Source organism: Betta splendens, chromosome 19, assembly GCF_900634795.4.
Source record: "Betta splendens chromosome 19, fBetSpl5.4, whole genome shotgun sequence".
NCBI classification, from domain to species: domain Eukaryota; kingdom Metazoa; phylum Chordata; class Actinopteri; order Anabantiformes; family Osphronemidae; genus Betta; species Betta splendens.
Genome location: NC_040898.2, coordinates 688,101 through 715,001, shown reverse-complemented (window position 1 = coordinate 715,001; position 26,901 = coordinate 688,101). Strand labels below are relative to the sequence as shown.

Genomic DNA, 26,901 nt, shown 5'->3' with positions numbered 1-26,901 from the left:
TACCAGGAGTTGGTGTTTGGCTCCTCTGGTATCCTTACCAATGCCCTTCTGTGCTTCGCTCATGTATTGACTCATGTGCCCACTTATCTTAGCTGTGATGATGCCTGACATGAGCTTCCATGTTGTGGAGAGACAGGTTATTGGCCGGTAGTTGGATGGGACTGTACCCTTTGAGGGATCCTTCATTATCAGGATCGTTCGCCCTTCGGTTAGCCATTCAGAGTGAGTCCCATCCCTTAGCAGCTGGTTCATTTGTGCTGCCAGGCGCTCGTGGATTGCAGTGAGCTTCTTTAGCCAGTAGGCGTGGATCATGTCAGGGCCAGGTGCTGTCCAGTTTTTCATACCTGAGACTCTATGTTGGATGTCTGCCACTGTGATAGTCACTGGATTCTGTTCAGGGAGGTTGCTGTGGTCTTCCCTCAGATCCACCAGCCACTGTGCATCACTGTTGTGTGATGCCTCCCTTTCCCATATACCCTTCCAGTACTGTTCAGTTTCCAGCCTTGGTGGGTCTGCTCTGCTGTTATTACCCTGCCATTGAGAGTACACTTTCGCAGGTTGTGTTGCGAACAGCCGAAAGCTCATCTTTCAGGTCAGTCGCTGCCTCGCTCAACGTATCTGTGCTCATTGGGGCTTCGTACCCAATTTCCGGTTGGGGAGATGGTGAAACCTCCCCTCTGACCTGGCGTCCTGGCTCCCCCTTGCCGTAGCATTTGTGTTGTATCTCGTCAATCTCAAGTTGTGATAGCAGTTGTCGTTTGTTGATGTTGGAACACTGAGCTAGTAGTTGCTTCGCAGTCAGCCTTGAATGTGGGTTTCTCTGTTCCCATTGTTTGCATGTAACCCCTCTGACTAGGGTTACATGTACTTAAGTAGGCATTCCAGCCAAGGTGCTCTGGTTCCCCAGCACCTGACGCAGACCTTGTTAGACTGGGCGACGTCATGTATCTCATGTGGTTCATTGTCTCTCATCATTATGAGGTAGGCGGTAGCTTGAAGGGTCTTGCCCAAGGACTCACACTGGATGCTTATTTCGAACTAGGAACCCCCCCGAATGAGCCTTCTGGTTCACAGCTGAGGAGTTCTTTTTCTTTGTCCAGTTTATTGTCCAAGTACACTCCCAGGTACTTGTACTAGCTCACCACCTTCACCTCTTCATTTCTAATAGTGAGAGTTCTGACGGCACTCCCAGATTTCCTAAAGTCTTTCACCAGCTCCTTAGGTTTACGGATGTTCAGTTGGAGGTGGTTCTGTCCACACCAGTCCAAAGCTGTCCACCACTTCCTGGTACTCTGTGACATCATGCCCCTGGATACGTCCTACAATAGCAGAGTCATCAGAGAAGTTCTGGAGAACAGAACTCTGAGTGGTACCTGAAGTCTGAGGTGCACAGGGTGAAGAGGAAGGAGACAGGACCGTCCCCTGTGGAGCTCCTGCGCTGCAGACCACGGTGTCAGACACACAGTTCTGCAGGTGGACGTACTGAGGGCGGTTGGTGAAGTGGTCCATGATCCATGAGATCAGGGGGGGCTCCACCTGCATGTCCTTCAGTTTCTCTCCCAGCACATGTGTGATGACATCATCCACTCCTAGATGGGTTTGATATGTGAACTGGAGGGGGTCGACTGAGTAGTTTTATGTTTTTTTCTCTGTCATATAAAACCACATTCTGACTCAGTGGTTGTAATTAGTCATTATTACAGTATGTTTGCTGGCACAGCAGCTTTATTTTCAGTGGTGCTGTGTTACATGTGGACAGTCTCTGCTTTCTTCACTCACATCCTTAGACTGTTCATCTTTGTTGTTCAGTTGTTTTGACCTGGTTTTGACCCAGAGGCTGAATAAAAGGTTTGCATATTAATTACAACATCCCACACCTATTCTAGTATTTTCTTCTTCTGGGGGAAGTTTTCACCAAAAGTTGTTTTCATGGTGATGAGAATCCAGAAATACACAGTTTGTGAGGTTGTGTAGACAAGGAAATAAATCCAAAATCTTATTATTTACCCTCCAAAGTGCAGTAGAAATACACAGCTCATAACTCCACAATATAAAAACATATTTGTGCAGTATTTCATAACAATAAAATATTTTATCACACCGACGTCTTATTTTGAAAAGAGGAAGTAGCGACTGTCGGTTTTACTGTAAACATTGAAATAGAGGCGCAGTAGATTCTGCAGCGCGGCTGACGTAACGTGCAGCGGACGAGTTCCTTCCCACTCCGTTGGTTTCTATGGAGATCAGTATCAGCGGACGGAGCAGGTGAGAGGTGTGGGATGAAGAAAGACTTTATGTCTTGTTTAGAAAAATGTACTGTTTGGTTTTCTCAGAATAGATCTTAATGAGAGCAGAACTGGTTATAAATCAGTCGTGAGTTATTTATAGCTGAATATAAATCAGCTGTAAGTTATAAAGAACTGGCTATAAGTCAGCTGTAAGAGAGGAACTGAGAGAAAGTGAGCAGGCAAAGTAAAGTCCCCCATAACAAACAGCACCAGCTGTTCTATAGCCAGATTCCTGTTATTATTGCTCTTTGTCTGGTTGTCTGACCTGCATCTTCTGGCATCTCTCACCTGAACTGCTGTAGCCAGATGTTCAGACATGTTCAGGAACCTGTAATAAAACTCTCCCATTCTGTGTGCATGCTTCCAGATGGTTGGTGCATCATCATCATCATCATGACCCCTAGGTTTCCCATACAGATGATGGTAAATGGTGAACGGTCTGTGCTTTGACACTGAGTCTTCACACATTCTCACAGTAGAGCTGGTTGAGTCACTGCGGCTGCGTCTAACTCTCATGACAACATACAGCAGTGATGTTTGAGCAGCGGGACAGAAAGCGGTCCTGCCTGGAGGTAATTTCATGTAAATGCAGAGGTTGGTCCAGCGTTTCTCAGGGGGATCCGGACTTTACTCTGTGCAGTAGGACACATCAAGCACGCTGCAGCAGAGCTATTACCAAATCACAGGAAAGGGCGGTAGGACGCAACGGGCACAGCGTTTGCACAAGTGGTTGAAGGGAGGAGTTTGCGCTGAAACCCCTGTCCTCCACAGAGCCTGAGCAGGAAGTGTCCGCTTTGAACGGGCTCCAGCTGCCACACCGCTGGCGATGAGAGCGTAGCTGTGCCAGTTTACCTGAAACTGAGCGTGTTTCACCCACTGCCACAAACAGGGTGTGAACGCATCTCATGCAGGAGATGAGTCAAAGCGCCCCGGGGGCGGGGCTGCTCTCTGCTTTAAGAAGGGCCGAGCACAGGAGGCCGAGGCCGAGGCCGAGGCCGGCGCGTCCAGGTGAGTCTCACTCTGCTCAGGGCGCTTTACAAAAGCAGAGGACCTGTTGCTTCACTCTTTTATTGCACAGCTTTAGATCTGGATACTAATGAGGAAGTGACGACTGGTGATTCGTTGTTTGAATGGTCATGGTTGGGCGCTGGTGTTGTGTTGTAGAAGCCACGACCTTTGTGTAAGTGACAGATACAGATTAAACCCAGACGGTGGTTCCCTGTGGTTCAGGGTCAGAGCGTTCAGCCAATAGAAAGACTTCCAGCTGCACGCACTCACACGAGCAGCGCCTTACTGTATCATACAGTCAGAACTGTGCTTCAGCCGCAGTGAAGTATTTCTGCGACTGTGATGATAAGATCTTCAGCAGCACGTCAGTGTTTTATGGTTTAGATTCTCAAAGTGATTAATTGATTGTGTAACAACGCCCTTTGACGCTCGATACCCTCTGCACGAGGCTGTTGTTTTGTTGGCACTTTGCGCTGTGGTTCCTGAACGCTCTGATCTGCCCTTCCTTCCTTTGTAGGCGATTGCACCCTTTTGACCCGGAGTCCACCCAGGCGCGATGCCACTGTCAGCATCACAAGCCTTCCTCCTCCTCCTCCTCAGCTCCATCCTCAGCCTGCTTTACCACAGCCTACTCGACAAGACGCCGGAGCCGGCGGCTCCTCACAGAACCATCCGGGTCCTGCTGTGGCACTGGCCCTTCGGCCGCAGCTACAGCCTGGACGGAGACAAATGCCTGGAAATGTACAACATCAGCGGCTGTGTTCTCACCGACAACACCTCCCTCTTCTCCACTGCTGACGCGGTCGTCTTCCACCACCACGAGTTAAGCAAAGGCCTGGCGTCGCTGCCGGTGCACCTGCATCGCCCGCTGTCCCAGCACTGGGTGTGGATGTCCCTGGAGCCTCCAGACAACAGCGCGAACCTCGAGGGGTTAAACGGCCTCTTCAACTGGACAATGAGCTACAGGCGTGACGCAGACATACCCATCCCGTACGGAGAGACGGTGCCCGGAGGAGCGGCGCAGCCCATGCACGCTGCTCCCAACCGCTCCTGCCTCGTCAGCTGGGTCATCAGCAAGTACAGGCCTCAGCAAAGCAGGGCCCGCGTGTACCAGGACCTGAAGAAGCACATCGGCATAGAGGTGTACGGGCGGTGGAACAACAAACCGCTGTCACGCAGGAAGCTGCTGCCCACTATTGCAAAGTGTCTGTTCTACTTGTCTTTTGAAAACTCGGAGGTGAAGGATTACATCAGCGAGAAGCTCTGGAGGAATGCGTTTCAAGCAGGAGTGGTCCCGGTGGTTCTGGGGCCCAGCAGAGCCACCTACGAGGCCCTGGCCCCCCCCCACTCCTTCATCCACGTGTCCGACTTCAGCAGCGCAGCGGCGCTGGCCGCGCACCTGCAGCGCGTGGCTGCAGACGGTGGAGCCTACGACGCGTACCTGCAGTGGCACCGGACCCACAGGGTCAGAACCTCCACGGACTGGAGGGAAAGGCTGTGTCAGATCTGTGTCAGGTATACCAGGCTCCCGGCCAGACGGGTCTACCACGACCTGGAGGCTTGGGTCAACATGTAACATCACATAGCTGGGTTTGAAGGCAGGAGAAAAACTCAAAGTAGAAGTGAAAATAAACGCTGTGGTGCAAAAAAGCAGAAGTGGAACCTGAAATGTTTTCATAATTAAGCCTGTTGATCTTCACACTGACAGCACAAAGCTGGATCTGTTTGTAGCACTGTGTAAAGATGTGTATTAAAGCTGCCTCCTCCAATGGAGTCCCTCCACTAGGCCGTCAGTGTGTGGTTGCAGCTGTTCAGCTGTTACTCTGCTCTGCAGTTACTGGTGTTTTACCTGACGTCATGAATGGTTCAACTTGTCCAACGCTGTGTTGTGTTGCCAGCAGATGGCCTCATTTACCATCATTCAACTCCATATTCAGACCAATAAGAATGCCTTTATTAGTCCCACAGTGGGCAAATTGCACCTTACAACCTCTACTATTATATTCATAAAACAATAAAGAGGAACTGAACATGAACATGTTCAAGGTGCTTAGAGGTTATGCAATAATAAATCAGAAGCAGCTTGTTTTGCACGACACGTGATGTAAAAAGATTAGAATAGAAATATAGTCGAAACAGAAAGAGTCATTGTGACACTGGTTGAGAACAATTAATGAGCAACACAAAAAAGACTCTATTTTCTACTTTATATAAATATTTATTTCTTTGTATCTGGTATATCCACATGCAGGCTAGACATAGTGGTAAACACATTCTCACTATGTAGAACATTATATAGTGTGAAAACAGTCGGTATCAAAGAGAACTGACCCATAGGTAGTTACTTGTTCTAGAGTTTGAGCTATGGAACATTTTCAAAAAAGGCAAAAACAGGAGATTTGGACCTTTTCTCAATCAATTAGTGCCACGAGCTCAGTGGACTGGAGGAAAACAGTCTGTAAAACAGATGTCCAGTGTTAATACTCTGTGGTGTGTGTGTGTGTGTGTGTGTGTGACAGTAGGAGCAGGCTGAGAAGAGGGGCCACAGACGGTGGCTTTCCTGAGACGACAGTTACATCCCTGCCAAACGAGTGAAGCGATGCAGACGCGTCACCAGATGTGTGATCTGCTGTGACTCTGTGGTCTGAGGTGTGAGTTGGCTGAGAGAAGCAGAAGATCCACCAAGCCAGGCCAGCAAACAGCCACAGGGCGGCCGCGCAGCAGGTTCCTTCATGACGAGGTTACGCTGAACGTCCAGTGCAAACTGCTACAGAGCTATGGAGCTGTTGAGTATCTACACGGATGCACGTTGGTCCCCAGCAGGAAATGCAGTGTGTCAGAGTGACTTTATCAGAAGGATGCACGTTGAGCATCAGGGGAATTTGCAACAGACTCACGATGCTCTGTCAGGACAAACATTCATAAACGAGTGCTGAAATGGTAAAGATGCAACAGTTGAAACTATTGAGGCGCTTTAGCTGCTGCCAGTTCTGTAACGATGCCGTGCTGTTTGACGTCAGCGTGAGCGGCTTGCTGCAGAGCGTTCATGGCTGCTCGGTCCTGACGCCAGAGTGACTCACTTTACACCTACAGCCCCGTCAGCGCTTTGTTCATCATCGTCTGTTAAGGGTCAGGAAGCTTTGAAACAAAGCCTGCGTCTGCCTGTGCAGCGACTAAGCATCATGTTTCAGTAACAGTTCAAACATGTGATCAGTCCGTGGACGAGTTCTTCCAAGCGCAAACAACTGGAAACCGCTGGAGGAACGTGTACAAACACAGCGTGGAGGAGGTCACATCTCAACCTGTACGTCAGCAGCAGCTACTGTATAAACACATCACAAAACCACATACAGGAAGGACTCACTCTGTCCCAGAGTTCAAGGTAATCAAATTCCTTTGAATTGAATCAAGTTTTTATCTATATAATCATCATTAGCAAGTTTGCACAGGAAACTTGTAAGTGTAAATGCATATCACAGCATCATCAACACATGCATAGAGCAGATTCACTGAGAACACGATGGCTACATGACAGATCACAGACATGTGTTGGTCAAATAAAAGTCAAATAAAACCAATAAACATTGAATGTTCATTGAGAACATTCAGCTGAAGCTCAGGGGCACTTTGCTCTGCACCAGTAACTTCATATTCAGATGCTTAAGTAAAAGAAAACAAAAAGAAAACAAGCATAAAAAGAGCCTTAAGCTGAAAAACTGGAGACAAGAGTCAACAACGCTAATCAGATCTGTTGTCCCCATTGTCCATGAACGCCTCACTCCTCCTTGTTCATCATCTCCATTAGCAGGGTGGGACTGTGTGTGTGCGCGTGTGCGTGCGTGTCTGTGTGCGAGTGCCTGTGTGTGCGCGTGTGCGTGCGTGTCTGTGTGCGTGTATGCGTGCATGTGTGTGTGCCTGTGTGCGGTTGTGTGTGTCTGTGTGTCTCTGTGTCTGTGTGTGCGTCTGTGTGTGTGTGTGTCTGTGTTTTCGTGTCTGTGTGCGTGTATGCGTGCATGTGTGTGTGCCTGTGTGCGTGTATGTGTCTGTGTGCGTGCATGTGTGTGTGTCTGTCTGTTTGTGTCTGTGTGCGTGTGTGCGTCTGTGTGAGTGTGTGTGTGCGTGTGTATGTGTGTGCGTCTGTGTGCGTGCGTGTGTATGTGGATGCCCAGGTTACTTGTGGAACCTTTGAAGGTACAGGGTGGAGTCGTCGAACAGCGGGTTCTTCACCTCCATCTCCCCCGTCTACGTACAAACACAGGCGTGTGACATCAACATCATCATTTTGGCAACGACATCAACTTCCATTTCACTCATCTTAGTAGTAAGTACTCTGTGTAGTTTTTACTAGGATAAGTATTTATTTGTATTTTCACAGCAGCATGATGTCACACATTGCATCTGATTTTAATGTAGGTTTCACTTCCGGCAGATTTGTAGCAGCAAGAGTCCACATGGAGTCATTTATTGTAATATAGAAATGCAGTTTAATATTGGGGTTTCTAAAAGCCTCCTGCTGAGCTTCATGGTTCAGTGCCACACTCAGGTTTACTTACGGGCGCTAACCCCGGACACTCGTACACGGTGAAGTCTCCATCCTCGTTCTCCTCATCCGTTGATGCTCCAGAGTCCGGAACCTTTGGCTCCTCCCTGTGTCTGCAAACACCACAGCAATGAAGCCTCCAGCACAGACACAGAACGGGCAAGAGGTGTGTGTGTGTCCCTACTTCTCCAGCGACAGCATCTGCTGCTTCTGGTGCTGGTAGTGATACATCTGGGCACTGTGGGCCAGCTTCTTGTCCCCAGGCTGGAACACAGAGGTCACACGAAAGGTCACCCACATCGAGTCGTGTTGGGAACTTATTAGAGAAACCAGCTATTCAGATGAAACTAATGTCCTGTTAATGGCTGATGAGGCGTTCACTGTCAAAAACGTAGTGGGATATTATAAATACACTTTTAATTTAGTGTTTGTAATAAAAGTTCATTTGCTCAAACTGACGCTGTACCTGGTCTGAGGTGTTTCCACTCACCAATTTATCAAAGTTCTGGGTTGTGACCAGTCCATAGGCAGGATAGTTCACCTTCTTAGTAAAACCTTTCTGCAACCTGGAACCAAACAAGACCAAGACTGAGCCAGCGACTCCTAAAGAGACGCAGTATTTCAGGCGTCTCACATTAAAAGCTGCCCGAGGCTTCAAGCACTCTTATTGTAGCTTTGCATTAAAGCAGACGGGACACGGCACCGAGCACAGGAGAACTTCCTACCTGACCCAACAGGCTCCTGCAACGATCAGAGCCAGAGAACTGGCCGCGATGAAGACGCTGCTCATGACTGTGAAGAGACACACGCAGACAGTGAGAGGGAGCGAGAGCGCTGCAGACACAGACATGGTTCTGACTGAAGGAGCGAGGCAGAACCATGGCCAGTAAATACACGCCGTGTTCTCTACAGCACCGGCCAATCCAGACGCTGGGATACAGTGAGCTGAATGCTTTGCTGACTTCTTGTTGCTTCTGGGCAAATGATTCCTGGGATTTTGCTCAGTGGTTTTCCTGGGTATTTGTACATTCTGCTGAACGAACACTCCTGCTTCAGACCCTAATGCAGAGCAGGACTCACCGATGAAGACCTGGTCGTCGGAGGTGTAGGGGAGGATGGCGGTGCTGAGGCGGGTGGTGCTGCTGGGTGGAGCCGTGCTCCTGAACGCCACACGCTGGCTGCTGGGCTGCTCCGTCGCACGCGCTCTGTCTGACGCAGCATCGCTGGCCTGCTGGGATTCAGGCTGGGAGACATCCAGCGAGGACGGAGCTGGGACGGTCATAAAGGGATGAGTTATTACCCTGCCAGGCCACAGCAGGACAGGCTGTACAGATGGAAAGGCAGCTACCTGGCAGCCTGGACTCCGTCCTCTGTTCACTGATGATGGCAGACAGGAAGTCGATCTCCTGATCCAGGTCTGGGTCGGAGCTCATCTTAGCTGCAGGACACATAGCTGTGATTTACTACGTCAGTCATAGACGGATGAAGGCTCGTTAGCCTTGTACAAGTCAAAACACTAAAGAAGCTTAATGTGCTGGAGACTGAGTCACAGCCAGTGAAGTCATCTGAGTGTTGTTGCTGCAGGAGCTGAGGATGAGGCATCAGAACAGACGCCTGCTTTGGTTTAATGAGTGGACGGTGACTGGGAGCAGAGTCAGACGACACGAAGAGGGAGGAGCTGAGAGTGATGCAGTGTGTGCGTGGGCATACCTACGAAAACCTTGTTCTTCTACCAAAGTGGGGACATTATTGACAGATTGAGGACTTTTTGGCCAGTCCTCACTTCTTGTTTGAGGGTTAAGATGTGATTTTAGGGCTGAGGTTAGAATTGAGTTTTGTTTTGTGTGTGTGTGTATGTGTGTGTGTGTGTGTGTGTGTGTGTGTGAGTCTATAAATGGGAGGAGGTGGAATTTGACCAGAGGCAGAAATGACATAGTCCTATTTGTAACTATTTCATAGATACATTAGTGGTATCTGATATATTAGTGCCAATAATGTTTTCATTGATGAAGCCGGTCTCTGTGGCCCCTCATCGTCCCCCCACTGACCTTCAGTGATTGGGGCTGAGTGAGCAGCGTGCCTCCTCCTGACACAGCGGCCGTGGGAGTCCTCCACCAGCGGGCGGAGGCAGGGGCCGCAGCGGGAGCCGCCCGGGAGGCAGAAGTGACGGCCGGCCTGGGCGCAGTCTAGGCTCCGAGGACACAGAGGGGATCCTGGAGAAACAGGACGCACAATTACACGCACACGTCACATACTGTGGCATCAAGTCCCAAACAGGGTAAGAGAGACAGCCCAAAAAGCAAGGACTCCACAGGAGCTCCTGGATCAAAGGAGCCAAATCAACCCAGCTGGAAGTTCAGCATTCTACAACAAACAGAGCCAAATACAACAGAAACAGCACGTAGACGTGGCAGCTGGAACACGTCGCTGAGTGTAGCAGCTGAAGGAGGGCGCCCCCCGCTGGGAGGGGGGGGGTCGACACCACAGCGTCAGGGGGAAGGATTTCCTGCAGTTAGTGTCAGCTCTGCTGAAGTCACAGTTGTATCACTGTGCAACGCAGGGTTCATTACTTAAACATCAAGAGCTGGAGGAAGCGTGAGTAAAAGCACGACCCGCACGGCAGCTTCTAAAGGAACAACAGACAGAGGGTCCAGCTGCACTGGATGCGTCTGGATCAGAAGCAAATTCAGCTTCCTGTTTCATGGGACTTTGCCCTTGTTATATCTTAAAATCCCACCAGCATCACAGCGCGGCTGCACACGCTCCCACAGGGACCATCTACTGCTGCTTTGCTGTGGAGCTGCATCCTTTGAGCTCCAGAGCAGAGGCAGCGAAGCCTGGTCTCAGTCTCTGCAACAGCTCCACATGTCGCACAAATAATTAGACTCAGTTATCAATATTAACCTCTTTAGCTTCCTCTCAAGAGCTGCGCTCGTCTCCACCACAAGGACCCAGGCACTGGTTGCCATGGCAACCTACATTGCAACTGAGGCGCTGTGACATCATCAAGGGGTGAGTCATTGTACAAATACATAAGTCAGGGATGGAAGGTTTTTCTCAGGCTGCGCTAGCATTGGAAAAGGCAGCTACACACTGCTCTCACCTATAGTGTGTCCCCTCACACACAGACAGCGGCTCGTCCCTGGCGACTACAAAAGAAGCAGCTAATCTATGCAAAGCTCAGCCTGGATGATGGCGACCTGAGAGCACTGGCAGGAACCACTTCCCTGCTTCTCTCAGCCAGAGCTGACGAGAGCCTGTGCTTCAATTAGCTGCACACAATACGTCAACATGGAACGACACAGACAGGAGATATTACTGTACGCGCTCCAGACAAACAGACAAACAGCAGGAGACATTTACAAATCCTTCACCATTAGTTGAATGCCAACTGGTCCTTACAGTATATAGATAATAAAAGTAATGTGATTATGTGCATCTACTACAATCCCACATTGATCAGACCTTGTGCAGTGAACACAACAATCCCCACATGTTACTGTGAAAAAGCCACCGGACAACTTTAAATCATGTTTGTACTGTTCATTCCCACCGTGTGCAACAAAACTCAAATACACGTACAGTACTTGTTGACCTATAGTTTCCTAGCAACCTCGTCCCGTGGCTGGTTAAGCAAAGTGAAACGTGCTCCACGCCATGGCTGGACTCAGCGCTTCCCTGGAGGCTGGGGGACATTTTACAGATGCACAGTAGTGCATCGACAGCGGTGCACATCTTCAGTGGCTCACCTCAAATCTCATTTCTTACACTCGCTCCACCTGTTGGGTGTTGGGATGTGAAACGTGTTTGTGCTCGGCTCCAGGTGAAGGAGCCTTCTGCAGGAGGATGCCGGGACCGACTCCTCCACAGAGGCTGTGATGTCACAGCCGTGACACTGCTGATGTCTGGGGTCAACGAAGCTACAGGAAATACAGTAACTACTAGGCAGTGGGTGCTTCTTCTGCGACAAACGGAACTGATTAAACCATATGAAGGCTCTCGGGTCCGGTGATGCTGTCTGGGCAGCTTTTTGTCTAGGTCGACCTACTAGAAACAGCTGGTGGTGCTAGGTGAAAGCGTGGAACGTTAGCAAAGGTTCATCTTCTGGGAACTACAATGTAGTACAAGGTTTCATGGCTTCATTTTCATGGTTACTGCCATAGTTGTACTGGACATGTTTTCTTCCTACATGTTAAGGAAAATACAGACATTCCTCTGATTGAGCCCAAACTCTTGAGCAATAAACATTCTGAACCACAAAGTGTGGCCACACAGCAACACACTAGCATCCGTCGTCTCTGCTGATGAGCGTGGATGCGTGTCATATGTGACATATGTGATATGTGACAGAGGTAAACGCTCCCTCCAAACACACATTTATTGTCCCTCACTGGAGCAGAGCATTCTTATGGCCTCCAGGTCAAGCAGCAGAACAGCATTGGCAGTAATCAGGTTATGGCTGGAACCTGGATTCAGGTCATCAGGGACAGAAGCCAGAAGCACATCATCCATCAGTAAACGCTGCTTAACCGAGTTTAAAACCATCAGATTCATGTCAGCAAAACCTGAGAAGACAGTCTAGAAGCCACAGCCAAGCCTTTTATGTGCTACAGTCACTGTACAAGAAAGATCGAAAGGTTGACATGAGAAGAAACCTGATTGTTTTTACACTTCACTACATTAAAGAACATAAAACCTATTTTGAGAGCAGCCAGAACTTCACCACTTCCTCCAGGAACCGGCTGTGGCGCCTGTGAGCAAACAGGCAGGTGTGGAACAAACCACGTACCATTGATTCAGTGTTCAGAGGCAGATGTGAAGCACCATGATGTGACTGCTCTACACGGAGACATGACCCCATGCAGCAATAACGAGCAGCTAAAGAAAATGCTATTCACCCATTTCATTTGTTTAACCTACAATAATGTGTTTAACAAGTCAACACATTATTTGACACAATTGCATAATGTGGTAATTGGACCCCTTTATATGAATTTATCTAAAAAAATAACCCGGCACCAACAAGAACACAATGCAGACTACAGACAACATAAGCAAAGCAGCTCTGTCACCGGTGAGTGCATGTGTGAGTGTTTGTGTGTATGAATGGGTGAATGTGAATACGGTGTTAAAGCTCTTTGAGTACCACTAGAAAAGCTCTGTGCAAGTGCTGGACCATATGAGAGAGACACAGAGGAACCAAAAAATGTATGGATGCATAATGAGTCTATTTGAGTTGATTATTAAATCTATTTAATGGAGAACAATTTAAATGAGGCAACATTAATTTCTAATAAAACACGCAACTAGGATTCATTTACCCTGGATGTTAACCTGCTCTGGACCAGGCTGACTTCAGAGAATACGTCTCCGTGGTAACTTAATTTATCTTAATTCAATGTTTAACGTTAACACACAATAAATCTCCATGGTAACCAGACTGGGCTTAACTGATCCTGCTTTTGTGCCACCATGTGAGTGAATCTGCATGTGATCAACCAAGGCTATAACAGGATGAAGCCCATCATGTCTACTGATGCCTTCAGGGACCTCCTGTGCTGCCAGTCCCCTCAGTGATAGAGAGAACAGGAACGATGACAGCTGGAATGTGCCTGTGAGGACAACCAGGCTGTGACACCACCGACACTGTCCGCCCAACACACACACACACACACACACACACACACACACACCTACACACACACACACACACACACACACACACACACACACACACACACACACACACACACACACACACACACACACAAAACATCCAGCCCCATTCACCCTGTGCCCGGTTGAATCATCACCTTCTCTGCATCACAAGCCAGTGTGATATCATTTGTAGCATCTTGTCACAGAGTGAAAAGGTCTAAACAGTGATGGGACTGAGTCATGATCTACTTTACATCTCTATTAGTGAATAAATTTGGACATCAGACAGCTTCCAACGGTTTAGATTTCACTTTACACGCTAATTACAGATGTGGGTCTAGGCACACTTTAAAGGACCAGTTCAAATGTCCACGTCAACCTGAGAGTACAAGCCACCCACAAACGGCCAACTCTCATTTATGCTCCAGAACGAGCGTTTTGGGCCCAAGTGAGAAGAGGTGATTATTGTCATACTGGAGGGCACAATAACTGGAGCTACTTTCTCAGGTTTACAGACTAAGCTGTTGGTGATCTTGACCTAAAAAAGATCGATTAAAACATTATGAATTTTAAATTAAATTCATAACTTTATTAAATTAAAAAATAACCCTAACCATGGAGTTAATCAGTGACTATCATAATACCAATTAGGAACCAAATGCCATAACCAACATGACTTCATGACGCATTAGGTGAGGGATCGGCCTGTCGGTCCATCGGCTCCTACCTGTCAGACAGTGGCTCAGCACCATCAGGCCCGAGAAGAACGCAGCCTGGCCGAGCCCCGGGGCCCGCATCCTGAGCGGCGCTGGAGGAGCGGAGCAGGTGGAGGCGGAGGGTGGTCGGTGCAGATCATCCCCCCATCCCCTGGCGTCAGGGAGGAGAGGAGGCGTGAAAACACCTGGCGACACGGACGATGGTGTTTAAGAGGCGACGCAAGCGGCGGAGGCGGCGGGATCCGTCCAACAACTCTGAGCGCTCGCTGCTACAGAGACACGGGCTGGATGAGCGACACCTCGGCACGTAGGGCCGTGACGTCAGCACGCCGCACGCCCCCGCCCTCCACCTTTTTAATATGCACCAATTAACTTAATGCACTACACAGAAAAAACAGAAAAACTGAACAATCTATCTATCTCAACTAGCAATTTTACAGCCAATGTATGTCAACAAATGCTTCGTAACCAATACCCCCATACAGCATGTATAATTATTCTAAATGCACCAAAGATGTGAAAACACAGATTGTCTAAACATCGTTAAAAACTATTAATGCTAAAGAGCAAAATTTGCGATTTGTGCAAGATTTTTCTATGGTTAGAGGGAGGTTCTCTGGTTGATTCCTATCACCCACTGTCTCTCAGATTATGTAACTAAACTTGTTTCACACTTTACATTATGTTTATGTACAGTATATTTTATATTTATGTATATTGACCCTTGTACAGAGTTTTTGTTTCAATTATTCTGTTATAGTCATAGTACAGCAATGTGTACATTCGTATATTGTTTTTAATTTATGCACAATTTTCCATTTTCGTTCTTTTGCACCTTACTGTTTGTGTAGCTGCTTGGACATTTGAATTTCCTTGCTGTTGGATCAATTAAATGTTATCTTATCGTACCGTTTTTTGTTTTTGTCTTATTTGTTCAGTAACATATAGGTATTTCGCTTTACTTTTTATCTTTATATATAGTGATTGTACTTCGTCATGTGAGGAAAACTACACTGGAAATGTAGTGTTGACTTCAGTTTAATAAAATTACAAAAAAAAAAAAAGAAAAAAGGCTAAAAAAATTGATCTTTGTGTTATTTTGAAAACTCTAAACCGGAAATGTGTGCTACGCAAACTCTGACGTGACGTCGAGCTTGAGCTAATGTTACACTTTAATAAGTCGACGTTTCTTTCTTGTAAAAACATACGTACCACTGTTTTAGCGTTGATCGGATGTTTTGTAGTTTATGCCGTTTGGAATTTAAAGGGTAAAACAACCAAAACACTGCGTCATCTTTTATCAGCGAGCTAACAACAGTCACTGAAGCAAACTGTAGCCATTCTGTGACGTTTAACAGCGATGTGCGTTCGCAGGCAGCATGTCTGACCAGACGCTGGACTATTTCTTGGGTCAGAGTCAGATAAAGAAGAGGGACGCTGCTGAAGTTAGATGGCGACACGCGGTCAACAGCAGGAGCAGCTTGACGGAGGCTGTAGCAGGTCCATTCAGGCTGCTGTGAAGTTGGCCTTTGATTCACACCTGAGTACATCAGTACTGATTTACATCAGTGAAAACTTTATTAATTTGAACTGGCATTACAGGAAACCAGTATCCATTAAAACATCTGTACTTTGACTTTTTTTCTAGTTTAGATTATTAAGAATAAGAAATAGTTTGAAGCAGAGTTTCATCTAGGTAAAACCTTTTTTTTGATGGTTAAGATTACAGTTAAATGTAAGGAACACAATTAGTAAACCAACAAACGAATAGAGAAAATAAATAGGTTCTTTTTGTGTTGAACCAGTATTACTTTCACCCTCAGGTCCCACTCATATGCTTGAGGCGGACATAGTTATGAGAGGTGATGAGCCGATCATGGCACACCCCCCAGACACAGACAGTGACATCACATTAAGAGAGTGGCTGGAAGGAGTGAAAGTACACAGCAAAGGAATAAAACTAGACTTCAAGAGGTGAGGCTCTGTTTATATTACATTCATAGCTGATTGTCATTATTGTAAACTAGGTTTCTATTTTATTCTAGGACTGGAAATGTTTTAAATCCTTGGCATCTTTAAGGATCACTTAGTATCTCTTGAAGCAGTTTACTGTAGCTGCTGTGTGTCACGTGATCACTAAAACAGTCATGAACACTGTATGTGGAACTCAGCCATGTCACTGTTCAGTTGAAAGTGTTCCAGCTGAAGTCACTGGCATTTCGGCTTCTCTTTAGCAGCTACGGTGAGCAGACACAGACAGAATGCAAAATAAAAACAATGTCTAAATTTTAAAAAACAAAACAATGGATTTGCATAACTGGATACTTAGGTCTGACCAGTCTCGTAGTGGGTGGTGAGCTTGCAGAATCCTGCCAGTCTTCTCAGCATCAAAAGGAAAATGAAAGTTCATGTTTAGGGGTGTCAAGAAAATGTAATGGCTCAGCAGACAGATTTTTGTCTACAGCTCACACTTTAGAACTTTGAAATAGAAAATATTGTTACAAAAATAGCATAGTCTGATAATATTGTACATAATGAACAGCTACCGCTTGTAGAATGTGACCACTGTGTTGTGTTCTCCACGCAGCCAGGAGGTGGTGTCTCCATCAGTAGCTCTGCTGGAGGAGGTGCTGGCTGATTCCAAACGTCCTGTTTGGGTAAATGCAGACATCCTTCCTGGTCCTGGAGGACAGGCCAGACCTCTGGAGCCTGAGGCCTTTCTTTCTGCTGTTACCAATCTTCCAACTGACACTGTGCTCTCTCTTGGGTGGACTACTGGATGGACCGCTGACGCTGGTAGCCCAGGTAGGCCATCAAGATGCTTTGAGCCCCAAATCTTAATAGTGGAGCTATGTTCGAAGCCAACCACAGTATCAGTGGTTGACAGCTTAATGGGGTAGTTCACAGATGAAAAGCAAGTTGTGTTATAATTGGTCATTTTATTATCCAAAATGTCCAAAAATGTCTAAGAACAACATTGATGGTCTGTGTCCAAAGAAAACAGGCCGTATTATGTATTGTGGTTAAAAATGGTCAAATACAGACATCATTTCTAAGCTGTTCAGCAGCTTTTTACTTTGAATCAAAGCAGGCAGTTGTTAGAAAGCCACAGATTGTTCATTTAGCCTAAACCCTATTCTTTTCTTCATCTGCGCTTGTCCCTTTAAAGAGTCTCTGTGACGATAGGCGACCAACCGATATCAACTACAAAAGGATGAAATTATTTATTGAATTAGTATTAGGGTTGCTGCAGCCAAACTAATCTAGAAGCTAATGTTAGCAACCTAAGCTAAGGCTCTCCCTGACAGTCCAAAACAGAAGAAGCAGCAGCTGTAACTTTACTCAAACTTCACAGCTCAGCTAAAACAATCAACGGTCCCAATAATCTCATTCCACCGTTCTGTCCCTGGTGTTTTTTCTGGTTTCTACCTGGCATCCTGAAGCTAGTTGCCAGCGCTCCTCTGACCATGTGTAGCTCAAAACTGATCTCACAACAAATAAACACAAATATATTCCCTGTCAGCAGTAGAATCCGCAACTTCATGCAAGAGAAACCGTCAACGTTAGACTCATTGCAGAGCTGGGATATTCAGTGGGGTCACTATCGGTGCGCGGTGCAGAGACACGGTGCAGCTCCTCTGCTGGTTCTTTGCTTTCGGCTGCTGGATGCTGGCTGTTATTGCGGGCCCGTCATAGGGGGCTGTAGGCTGTGGGAACACGGCCGTCTGCTCCATGGGGCAGCCTCGTCATCCTTCACACTGCATAACTTGTCTGCGCTGCACTCCGGCCCGTACAAATAACCATGAATATCAGACTGTGCTATTACATGGCAGAACTCGCTGTATCATAAATAATCCAGAGCCATTGATTATTAGTGCTGTACGTATATGCAAAAAACAATGGCAAAGCGAGTGTTTGCGCTCCAGCAGGCTGGCTCCGCCCACCTCTCACCCAGATTCAGAGTTGCTAGACATACGATAATTATCATATTTGTATGATAATTTTGGAGTTTGTACGATCTACGATATCGCAGAGCCAATATACGATAGTTTTGACACTGCTGTTTATCATGTTTTAATGTTGTTTTGATTGACGCACACATCACCAGAAACTGTTTGCACTCGGGGCTGATTGGCTCCTCGCGTCTGTCAGTCATATCAGCAGCGCGGTTTGATGATTTGTTTGCGTGTTTTTCACAGTTGCACCGTTCATCCAGCATTGCGACAGGAGCTAAAATAAGCAAACATGAGTTCAGAACCGAAATTTTTATTTATTACACACTCTGGAAGCTGTAAATCAAATTTACTAGATGCAAAGAAAGAAAATAATATAACATATTCACTTGAATCCACTCAATGTCAGTATTTTGTGTTTTTTACAAGACACTGAGTGCATTTCACTGAGGACCTGAGAGGTTGAAGCTGTCGGATTGATTTGTTTGTAACGGTTCTTCAGGTTATAGCTGGGACAACGTACAACAGATGGAGGAGATATGTAGGACACTCAAACATCCAGTTACCTTCCCAGTGCGTGCAGCATTCCTGGCTCAGTCGTTGTCCCAGCTCACGTGGCTGCTGCAACAGTCACACAGGTAAGTGTCAGAACAATGAGCCCAACTCTGAAGTGTTCAAGTTCATGTGAGTCCTTTCAACACAATGACTATTATTTGTTATGTTATTTAAGCACCTAAAGCCAATGAAAGATTTCACAAAAAGTCAATGCTGCTGAATGTTCTTTGTAGACTGGGACATTTATTCTCCTGTGGTTTTAGGCCATCTAGTAAGAACTGTAATAAAATGGTGTGAGGTTTTTTTCATTTGGAAGAAAAGTCATAGTGTTAATAAAGTTGCAATAAGCATCACCATCATTTTGATTTAATCCATTCCAACATTCTTGTGTTCATTCTGTTGTCTCTTAGCTCTCTCTCTTGGCTGTCTCTTAAATAAAAATACAGTTTATCTACCTGTTAGACGATGTATTACTGGACATTTACTGCAGAACTGTTTGAAATAAAGGATGCAAGAGGATGCGTGTCCTCCAGTCTGTCTTAGTCACCCTGCAGAGTGGGGAATCGGTTCATCTGGGGCAACTGTAAAGTAGGTCATACAGTAGAGTTATGGTTAACACACTGGATCCGGTTGTTTTCTGTGCTCAGTGTCTGCTGCTCCTGCCAGTAAGTACTACATTACCCTCATTCATTAGAATTTAATTTTTTTTGTTTGTTTGTTTACAGGTACACTCTGACAGTGTGGACTGGCCAGAGTGACCGAGTTCTCCTGCAGGACCTGCTACCCTACAGGAAGATGTTTGACATCAGCAGGATCTACTATGACTTGCCAGACTCTCAAAGGACGGAGCTCAGTATGATATAGTCTCAACAAAGACATGCTGAGAATGTCTGTGTCCACTGATGCCCCCAAGGGGAGAGGAGGAGGCAAAGCACATCTCCGGTTTATCTGGAAGAATACACTCTGTATACTACCCCCACTGGCTACAGGGAACACTTCGCTTTATTTCACCCCGGTTCTGTTCTTATATTGCTATTTTAAAATGAATACTTAAGTTTCATACTTTTGTTTTTTTGTACCTGTCAAAACAACATCTAAAAAATAAAAATAATACCTTGATGATTAACTCATCAGACAATGGTCCGATTATTAGCTGTGCATACTACAGGGAACACAGAGGCTCCGTTCCTGGTGACAGTTACTGCTCATAATTTCCTCAGGAAATAAAATGCTTTGCCTTTTAATTTAATTCAGTTTTGTTTCTTTGGCACCAATTCACAACAAATGTTATCTCAAGGCACTTTACAAGGCTTGGGTCCTGACACAAGCCCAACAAAAGACTCATACAGCAAGTCTTTAATTGAAAATAGCACCTGCGCTACGTCTTTCCTCGCCCCCAGACCTGTAAACACATTACACTTATAACAGATACCAATAACTATCACTAAAGGAGGCAGAGGAAAAGCTGAACACAAAGCACTGAGCAGGACAAAGTAGGAAAATTGAAGACAGCCACTGCGGAAAGGTAAGCTAGGTGCTAAGCTAGCAAAGCTAAAAAGATCAGATAACTGTAAAGATTGTCAGGTTAAGGTGTTAGAACCAGCAAAGCAGGTGCTGCAAGATAGAAAATAATACTGATTAAATTCAGAATTAAATGAACCGTCCGCTTGTAACAGGAAGTGATGCAACATGCTTAGTGTCAGTCAGCCAATAGGAGCATCATGGGGTGCACATCTTGATACAAAGCCACTCAAATATTTGGTACTAACAAGGTTTATTGAGAACAGAGAGTGCAATATAATACAGCTTAATGAAGAAAGCTGAAGGCTGAGTGCACCACTTAACTGTTGCCACTGGCAACTGTGGATGGTGACAATAGTATCTGAGAAGGTTTTATATTTTCAAGGATACAGATTTCCTAATTGCCAATTTAGATGAAAAATTCTAGAAGATAAACTCTGGCAACAAAGAAAACAAAGTGGAGAGCAAGGCTGGGTGTTTGTTCAGATACAGACAAATACGCTGTATATTAATGTATTTATGTATGAGTATATGCACACTTATATGTATTATCATTATTATAATAGTTAACAAAAGTACTGCAGTTATTTAATTATTAATGTGTTAACCGAGTTTTCTCTAAAAGTTTATCTTTATTTAGTTAAATAAATAAAGACAACCAACTCTGCGACATTCCAATTATTTGGAAAGGACAAATAAAAACAAACATAAACCATTAGTCAAGAGGAGTATATATATTATTTATAGACTCCTTTTGAAAAACCAAAACTCTCCATTACAATATGGCAATCAGCTTAATATACGCTGCTTGTTGAACTGTTGGATAGGACAAAAAAAAGGATATGTATGTGCACATATGTATATATTATTGATCATCTTTTTGATCATCAAAACAAATCATCTCAAGGCCAAGTAACCACCAAGTGTAATTAAAAAATAAATTATTTGTTGTCTGGTGCTAATATAAGGCCTTGTTATTTTTTCTGGTAATTGTAATGTAAGGTTACTTCACCGCAGATCAGCAGCACCTTAGACACAGAGAGCTTGTATTATACAGGGGAATGGGCATACATTTGCTCATACTGTACAGCAGCAAGATTTTATTCTAGTGTCCAAATGTTTCCTCGAAGTTGAACAGGTGAGAGATCTGCTCACTCTGCATTGAGTGGCGCCTCCACAGCATTTTCTTGGATTTTAGGTCTCTTGGGAAAGCTGGTGCACAGGGTAAAATGGTCTTTGACCCTGAGGGAACACTATTTAGTGTCTTACTACTCCCACACAAAACGTAGGAAGATCTAGAGCTCACCCCAATGTCTGGAATTAGAGCATGGGGCTTCAAAGGAGGGAGGTATCCAGGGCGAGTGTGGGCAATGTGATCCAGAAGGAGAGCCCCCGAGCCTCTTTGTTCCACCCCGGCTGTGCTTCGTTTCTGGGCAGAGCTGTCCAAGGACTCCCTGGATCCTGACAGAGTAGCAGATCTGCTGTTGAGAAACTTGTGCCGCTCTGTTCCCATTCCAGCTGTACCACTATTTTTGGAGTTATTGTCTCGACCGCCAAACTGTGGCAACTGGGAGTCAGAACTGTAGTGGTCAAAACCAATGTTTCGTCGACGGATCACATTTTGCAGACTGGAAACGTTCAGTTGTCTGAGGCAGTTAGAGGAATCTTCATCCACAGGGCTGGATCCATTGGGAAAATGATTGTCCTGATGTAGGTTTGGGTGTGACACAGAATGGAGTGAACCTGCAGCACTGTCATATGACATCTTCCGTCCAAAGGCTCTTCGCCTTCTGTTCTCATTTCCTGACATACTGTCTAGTGCTTTCAGAAGCCCACTTCCATCCTTCACATCAATGCTGTGGTGGCGTGATACAGCAGGAGGTCTTCCATGGATGGAGATGCTGTTAAGTTTATAAGGCAGCTCCTCCTGAGGTGTGATTTCCACCAGCTCATTGGCCAGAGAAGATGCCTGGCTTTGCTGAATCAGTGGGGAGGGACTTTTGGACCACTGCTCTGAAAGTAGTCTGTGGAGATTAAGTCTTTTATCAACACCAGGAACACAAAACGGGCTAGGATGCTGGATTGGAGAACCTGGTCGGGATGTGGCTTGTCCAGGCCCTAAACTCAAACACTGAGGATCTCTGAAGTCAATGGGGGGACTGCAAGGTTGAGAAGAAGTACTTGCTGAGGAGCCTTGAGGTGAACTTCGTGCCTGGACCTCTGGTGCCATCATGTAGCAAGATGATTGGCTGTAACATAGACGCTCCTCAAGGTCAGGAGGTGGGGGGACATTAAGGTATTGCTTTGTCATCTGATGGCCAGATGGCATTTTGTTGGTAGTAATGATGATGACCTCCTTCCCCTTTGCTTTACAGGCATCCAGGAGGACTTTAAGAACCTCCCTGTTGCCTGAATTGACAGCGTAAACCAGTGCTGACAGGCCTGCATGGTCCTCCAAAGTCGGATCAGCTCCACTGCTCAGAAGTAGTGACAGAACTTCAGCTCCAGCTTGTTCAAGGCATGCATGCATGAGAGCTGTTTTCCCCGTCTTGTCTTGGATGTTTGGATCAGCACCAGTCTCCAGAAGGTACCTAAAGGAAGGGAACATCACATTTATTACACCAAAAGTGATTCTTAACATAAATAAGCCTTTAGTCATTATCCTGAGAACACCTACCAAACCATCTTGTGTTTGGGTACACTCTGCGAGTCTGTGTGGCGTGTCTTGCAAGCCACCATTAGGGGGGTCTCTCCAAGTTCGTTGCTCTCATTTATATAGGCCCCTCCTTCCAGGAGGAGCCGAGTCAGACGCAGACGACTCAAATACACAGCCTTTAGCAGAGCACTGCCGTCCGTTTGGACTTCTGTTGGCTGATCCATTGTAAGGACCTCTGTTGTCTTTGTCCAAGGGCGACTACAACTGGGTGTCTGAAAAGGCTGCACAGGAATATGGAGTTCTTATGTGTTCTGTTTAGAATGGTTATTTTACATATTTCAGCTTCAGTGGAAAGGAGCAGGAAGAAGCCCACTTTACATCTCCAGAAAGACCGTTGAGTCAAGTCAAGTCAAGTAGTCTTTTACTGTCAGTTCAACCATATACTTTTCAGTATGCAGTGAGACAAAACAACATTCCTCCAGGACCAAGATGTTATGTACATGCAACATAACATAACATAACCTTTACATTACTATACAGAAAGTCACTTATGCAAAAGAGACAACAAGGGACAGCATACACAAAAACGTGACTCATTTTAATACTTTTAGTAGATATTGAGGAGAGGTAGATGGGGGGGGGGCAGTAAGCAATTATGAAAGTAGCAGCGATGATTGAGAAATACTACTTCTACAAGTAATACTTTTAATACTAAGAAATACTACTGTGCAATAACAGGTGGTAAAAAGTAACTTGCAACACGTGTGTGTGTGTGTGTGTGTGTGTGTGTGTGTGTGTGTGTGTGTGTGTGTGTGTGTGTGTGTGTGTGTGTGTGTGTGTGTGTGTGTGTGTGTGTGTGTGTGGACACGTTTTTCCGTCCTCACTGTCTGGCGGCCTACGGCCATAGTGCAAATCCTAAACCAGACAGTGAGAATTGGTGGTGGAAGCTGGGCCTTCCTCAGTGATCTCAGGAAGAAAAGACGCTGTTGGGGTTTCATATGCAGGGAGTGGGTGTTGAGGGACCTGGTCAGCTTATTCTCTAAGTGGGCAGCCAGATGTGTGTTGCTCTTGATGAATTCTACAGAGAGTGGTCGCTCCGTGCCCTCCTGAAGTCAACAACTATCTCCTTTGTCTGTTCCTCTCTGTACGCTGACCCACCACAGTCGTGTCATCCGCAAACTTGATGATATGATTGGAGCTGCGTGTCGCTACACAATTGTTATTCAGCAGTGTGAAAAGCAGGGGATTGAGCACACAGTCCTGGGGGCCTAATGCTCAGTGTGGTGGAGCTGGAGGTGCGGTTCCCAGTGCGCACTGACTGAGGACAGAAAGTTCTGGTCAGAAAGTCCAGGGTTCAGTGGCAGAGGGAGGTGTTCAGGCCCAACAGGCTCAGCTTACTGATCAGGCGTTGGGGGATGATGGTGTTGAATGCTGAATTGAAATCAATACAGAGGATTCAAACGTAAGTGTCCTTCTTGTCTAGATGTGTCAAGGCCGGATGGAGTGCAGTGGAGATGGTGTCGTCCGTTGAACGCTTAGCACGATACACAAACTACAGTGGGTGTAGTGAGGGAGGCAGCAGGGTCTTGAGGTGTTTCGTGATGAGTCGGGTGTGAGTGCGGCAGGACAGTAGCGTACGTGTGAATGTGCATGCATGTAATTCGTCTTTGGGCTAAATCTGCGCGTCCTTGCAGCCCCTTCAGGGTGCGCTGCTTGTTTCATCCAGTGCATGCTGCAATGTGCTCCAACCCACTCTTGACCGTGAATGGGGTAAAGCGAATAGCAGATGGATGGATGGTATCCATAGCAACAACATTTGATTATCAAAGTAGATAAGTGTAGCACACTCACAGCATAGATCTATTGTTAATGTGTGAGAAAGTTCACAGCACACTGAGACGAAGAAGAAATTCATTTTCTGTAAAATCAACAACAATATATAAACATGTAAAAGACTGGAACCAAGGATTTAAGTGACCGTGACCCTTGAGTCAGAGGCATTGTGTAAAACCATTAACCACCATGGATGTTCCCTCACTGCTTTTGTTTTTTCCTGCCTGGGGAGTTTGACTCTGCGGTTCATCCTGTGTAAGCCCAGTCTGGTGTTAATGGTGGGCTGTGATGCCTTCAGCCCTGCTCTGTGGAGGCTGTTGCTCCGTTCACTGTTGTTTTGGTTGGACTTCACAGCTCTCTTATTGTATTAGCTGTTACTTTGTGTGTGTCTTGGCTATTTATTGTGTTACATAAGATGAAAGGTGCAGTCTTTTACAGTAAGTTGTTTAATAGCCCCACTTGACTAGTTACACCTGCCACTCTGTCATTAATTCCACTTTTACAAGGTCAGAAAGTTGAGGGATGGTCATGGTTCATGTTAAATTGTCTCATACAGCCTGTGTTAGCAGCCTTTTCTGCTGGGTGACATTCCACCCCCATCTGTGCTTCTTTGAGGTCAGGGCTGGCCTTCACCAGCGCTACCACAGACAGAATAGCTAATGATACAGACAGCAGAGAGAATGTCATTTTATCACTTCACACGAAGGCTACGTGTTCTTTACGTTTCATGGTCTATGTAGGAAATACGACCTTGTTTGTATTTGTGCCAAATCAATGTATAATAATAATAATCAAACACATTTAGCTGCAGCTCTGGAGAATGTTGTCAGCTTAAGATGTGATTTGAAAGGAAAGAAAACAACTTTCTGTAACCACACAAATAGCCGTACAAGGACAAGTAGAATAAAAGCTTCTGCTGCCTGTCCTCCACTACACAAACATCTGAAGTATCTCCTCAGACTGTATTGCTCTTGGAGAAATAAAAGAATTTCATACATCATATGTCTCTGCATCATCTATAAACAGAGTTGTTTCTAACACTTTAACACAGGTAGCATGTTAATATAAGTAAAAATGAGCCTATTATACAGTATAGCATAAAAAACAAGTAATTATTAAATAATACTGACCTCCACAGCTGGTGTGCACAAACTCACCTGAAAGTTTGTCAGTACTCAGCATTGCAGCTGTTTGAAGTGCAGGTCACTGTCACAGAAGCGTCTGAGGAGAGACCTGGAGGCAGAGCAGACATCGGTGCAGAGCAGTGACAGATGAAAGGAGGGAGCCAAGTCTAATATATGAGAGAAAGGCCAGCCTATGGCAGCAGAGGAGCAGGACACACGCAGCCAATTACAGCACATCCTATTATGAGCAGCCACGGCACACACGGCTCTTGGCTACAGCATTTGCGCAGGTACGACTAATTTCTTTTCTCCTCCAGGTATTCAGACGGCGATAGAAACAGGGACGCCGACGTCAGTGAAGAGTCCAAGGCTGCAGACAGATTTATTTCTGTGATGACTGCACAACATGCAGGTTTACACACACCGTGGACGTTCTGTCCATATGGAAGTGATGGAGACAATCTGATCAAAGGTTTGATTAAGAAATGTTACAGCTAAGAACACATTTAAATCTGGTACCGCAGCAAAAGGCAACTGTATCTAATGCGTGACTGTCAGTACAATGAAGCTCAAGAATTCATCTGTGTTCTGTCATTTCCTCTCTGTGCTTCTGAAGAGACACATGTTCTGAGGATATGAGGAGTGTTGGCTTAAGGCCTTCCATACAATAGACTGACTCATTCATACATCCGCCATATGTGAACCTCCAGTAGCAGCTCCACGTCGCCTGGAACATTGCTACTGTACATGGTAAAAAGGCAACTGCTTTCGTATTTTTCCTGTCAGGGCTCGTCACAGATTGATGATGAATGATTCGCATTGTTGAGGCTGGAACCGCTCCGTTGGTGCTCAGGACCGGCACAGAAGTCACCGGTTTGCATCTCCTGCAGATGGGTTTGAACCTTGGCATCAGCAGCAAAAAACTCTGCAACTGCACCAAATGGCGGCCTGCGTCACATTGCTACTGATACTGTAAATAACCCACGGAAAATGATTGTGGTGTTACAGTAAGAAGCACTGTTAATAAAGTTCTAAAAACACAAACACAC

General features: G+C 45.9%; 4 protein-coding genes and 1 long non-coding RNA gene across 11 annotated transcripts; 3 read left to right on the top strand and 2 right to left on the bottom strand.

Annotated features, from left to right (window-relative positions):
• Positions 1-2,170: 2,170 nt before the first annotated feature.
• Positions 2,171-5,357, top strand: LOC114846350 (fucosyltransferase 7). 2 transcript variants are annotated; one of them, XM_029135251.3, is made up of 2 exons: positions 2,171-2,265; positions 3,814-5,357. In XM_029135251.3, the coding sequence occupies exon 2, from the start codon at positions 3,853-3,855 to the stop codon at positions 4,870-4,872; it is 1,020 nt and encodes a 339-aa protein (XP_028991084.1). In that variant the 5' UTR covers positions 2,171-2,265; positions 3,814-3,852; the 3' UTR covers positions 4,873-5,357. The 2 variants fall into 2 exon arrangements, with proteins under 2 accessions (XP_028991084.1, XP_028991083.1); XM_029135250.3 differs by lacking the exon at positions 2,171-2,265 and adding an exon at positions 2,675-3,296.
• Positions 5,358-5,493: 136 nt separating this feature from the next.
• Positions 5,494-15,553, bottom strand: LOC114845955 (neural proliferation differentiation and control protein 1-like). Of its 2 annotated transcripts, none has more exons than XM_041068470.2 (9): positions 15,423-15,553; positions 14,222-14,395; positions 9,885-10,049; positions 9,185-9,274; positions 8,562-9,105; positions 8,327-8,402; positions 8,021-8,100; positions 7,850-7,949; positions 5,494-7,538 (listed from the first exon to the last, which is right to left on the bottom strand). In XM_041068470.2, exons 2-9 carry the CDS (start codon positions 14,289-14,291, stop codon positions 7,467-7,469), a joined length of 1,197 nt encoding a protein of 398 aa, XP_040924404.1. In that variant the 5' UTR covers positions 14,292-14,395; positions 15,423-15,553; the 3' UTR covers positions 5,494-7,466. The 2 variants fall into 2 exon arrangements, with proteins under 2 accessions (XP_040924404.1, XP_040924405.1); XM_041068471.2 differs by lacking the exon at positions 15,423-15,553 and having other exon boundaries at positions 8,562-8,628; positions 8,917-9,105; positions 14,222-14,532.
• On the top strand, positions 15,307-19,844 carry fam151b (family with sequence similarity 151 member B). Of its 4 annotated transcripts, XM_055504375.1 has the most exons (7): positions 15,307-15,478; positions 15,585-15,710; positions 16,034-16,184; positions 16,798-17,015; positions 18,666-18,801; positions 19,226-19,306; positions 19,444-19,844. In XM_055504375.1, exons 1-7 carry the CDS (start codon positions 15,373-15,375, stop codon positions 19,580-19,582), a joined length of 957 nt encoding a protein of 318 aa, XP_055360350.1. In that variant the 5' UTR covers positions 15,307-15,372; the 3' UTR covers positions 19,583-19,844. The 4 variants fall into 4 exon arrangements, with proteins under 4 accessions (XP_055360350.1, XP_028990416.1, XP_055360353.1 ...); XM_029134583.3 differs by lacking the exon at positions 19,226-19,306 and having other exon boundaries at positions 15,316-15,478; XM_055504378.1 differs by lacking the exons at positions 15,307-15,478; positions 15,585-15,710 and adding an exon at positions 15,770-15,906.
• A 550-nt stretch (positions 19,845-20,394) lies between these two features.
• ankrd34bb (ankyrin repeat domain 34Bb) lies at positions 20,395-25,993 on the bottom strand. Of its 2 annotated transcripts, none has more exons than XM_029134580.3 (3): positions 25,886-25,993; positions 22,917-23,176; positions 20,395-22,830 (listed from the first exon to the last, which is right to left on the bottom strand). In XM_029134580.3, exons 2-3 carry the CDS (start codon positions 23,117-23,119, stop codon positions 21,345-21,347), a joined length of 1,689 nt encoding a protein of 562 aa, XP_028990413.1. In that variant the 5' UTR covers positions 23,120-23,176; positions 25,886-25,993; the 3' UTR covers positions 20,395-21,344. The 2 variants fall into 2 exon arrangements, with proteins under 2 accessions (XP_028990413.1, XP_055360349.1); XM_055504374.1 differs by having other exon boundaries at positions 25,859-25,982.
• LOC121201838 (uncharacterized) lies at positions 24,087-26,886 on the top strand. Its single transcript, XR_005896995.2, has 3 exons — positions 24,087-24,357; positions 26,170-26,324; positions 26,639-26,886. It is a non-coding gene; the product is annotated as an uncharacterized LOC121201838 (long non-coding RNA).
• Positions 26,887-26,901: the final 15 nt, after the last annotated feature.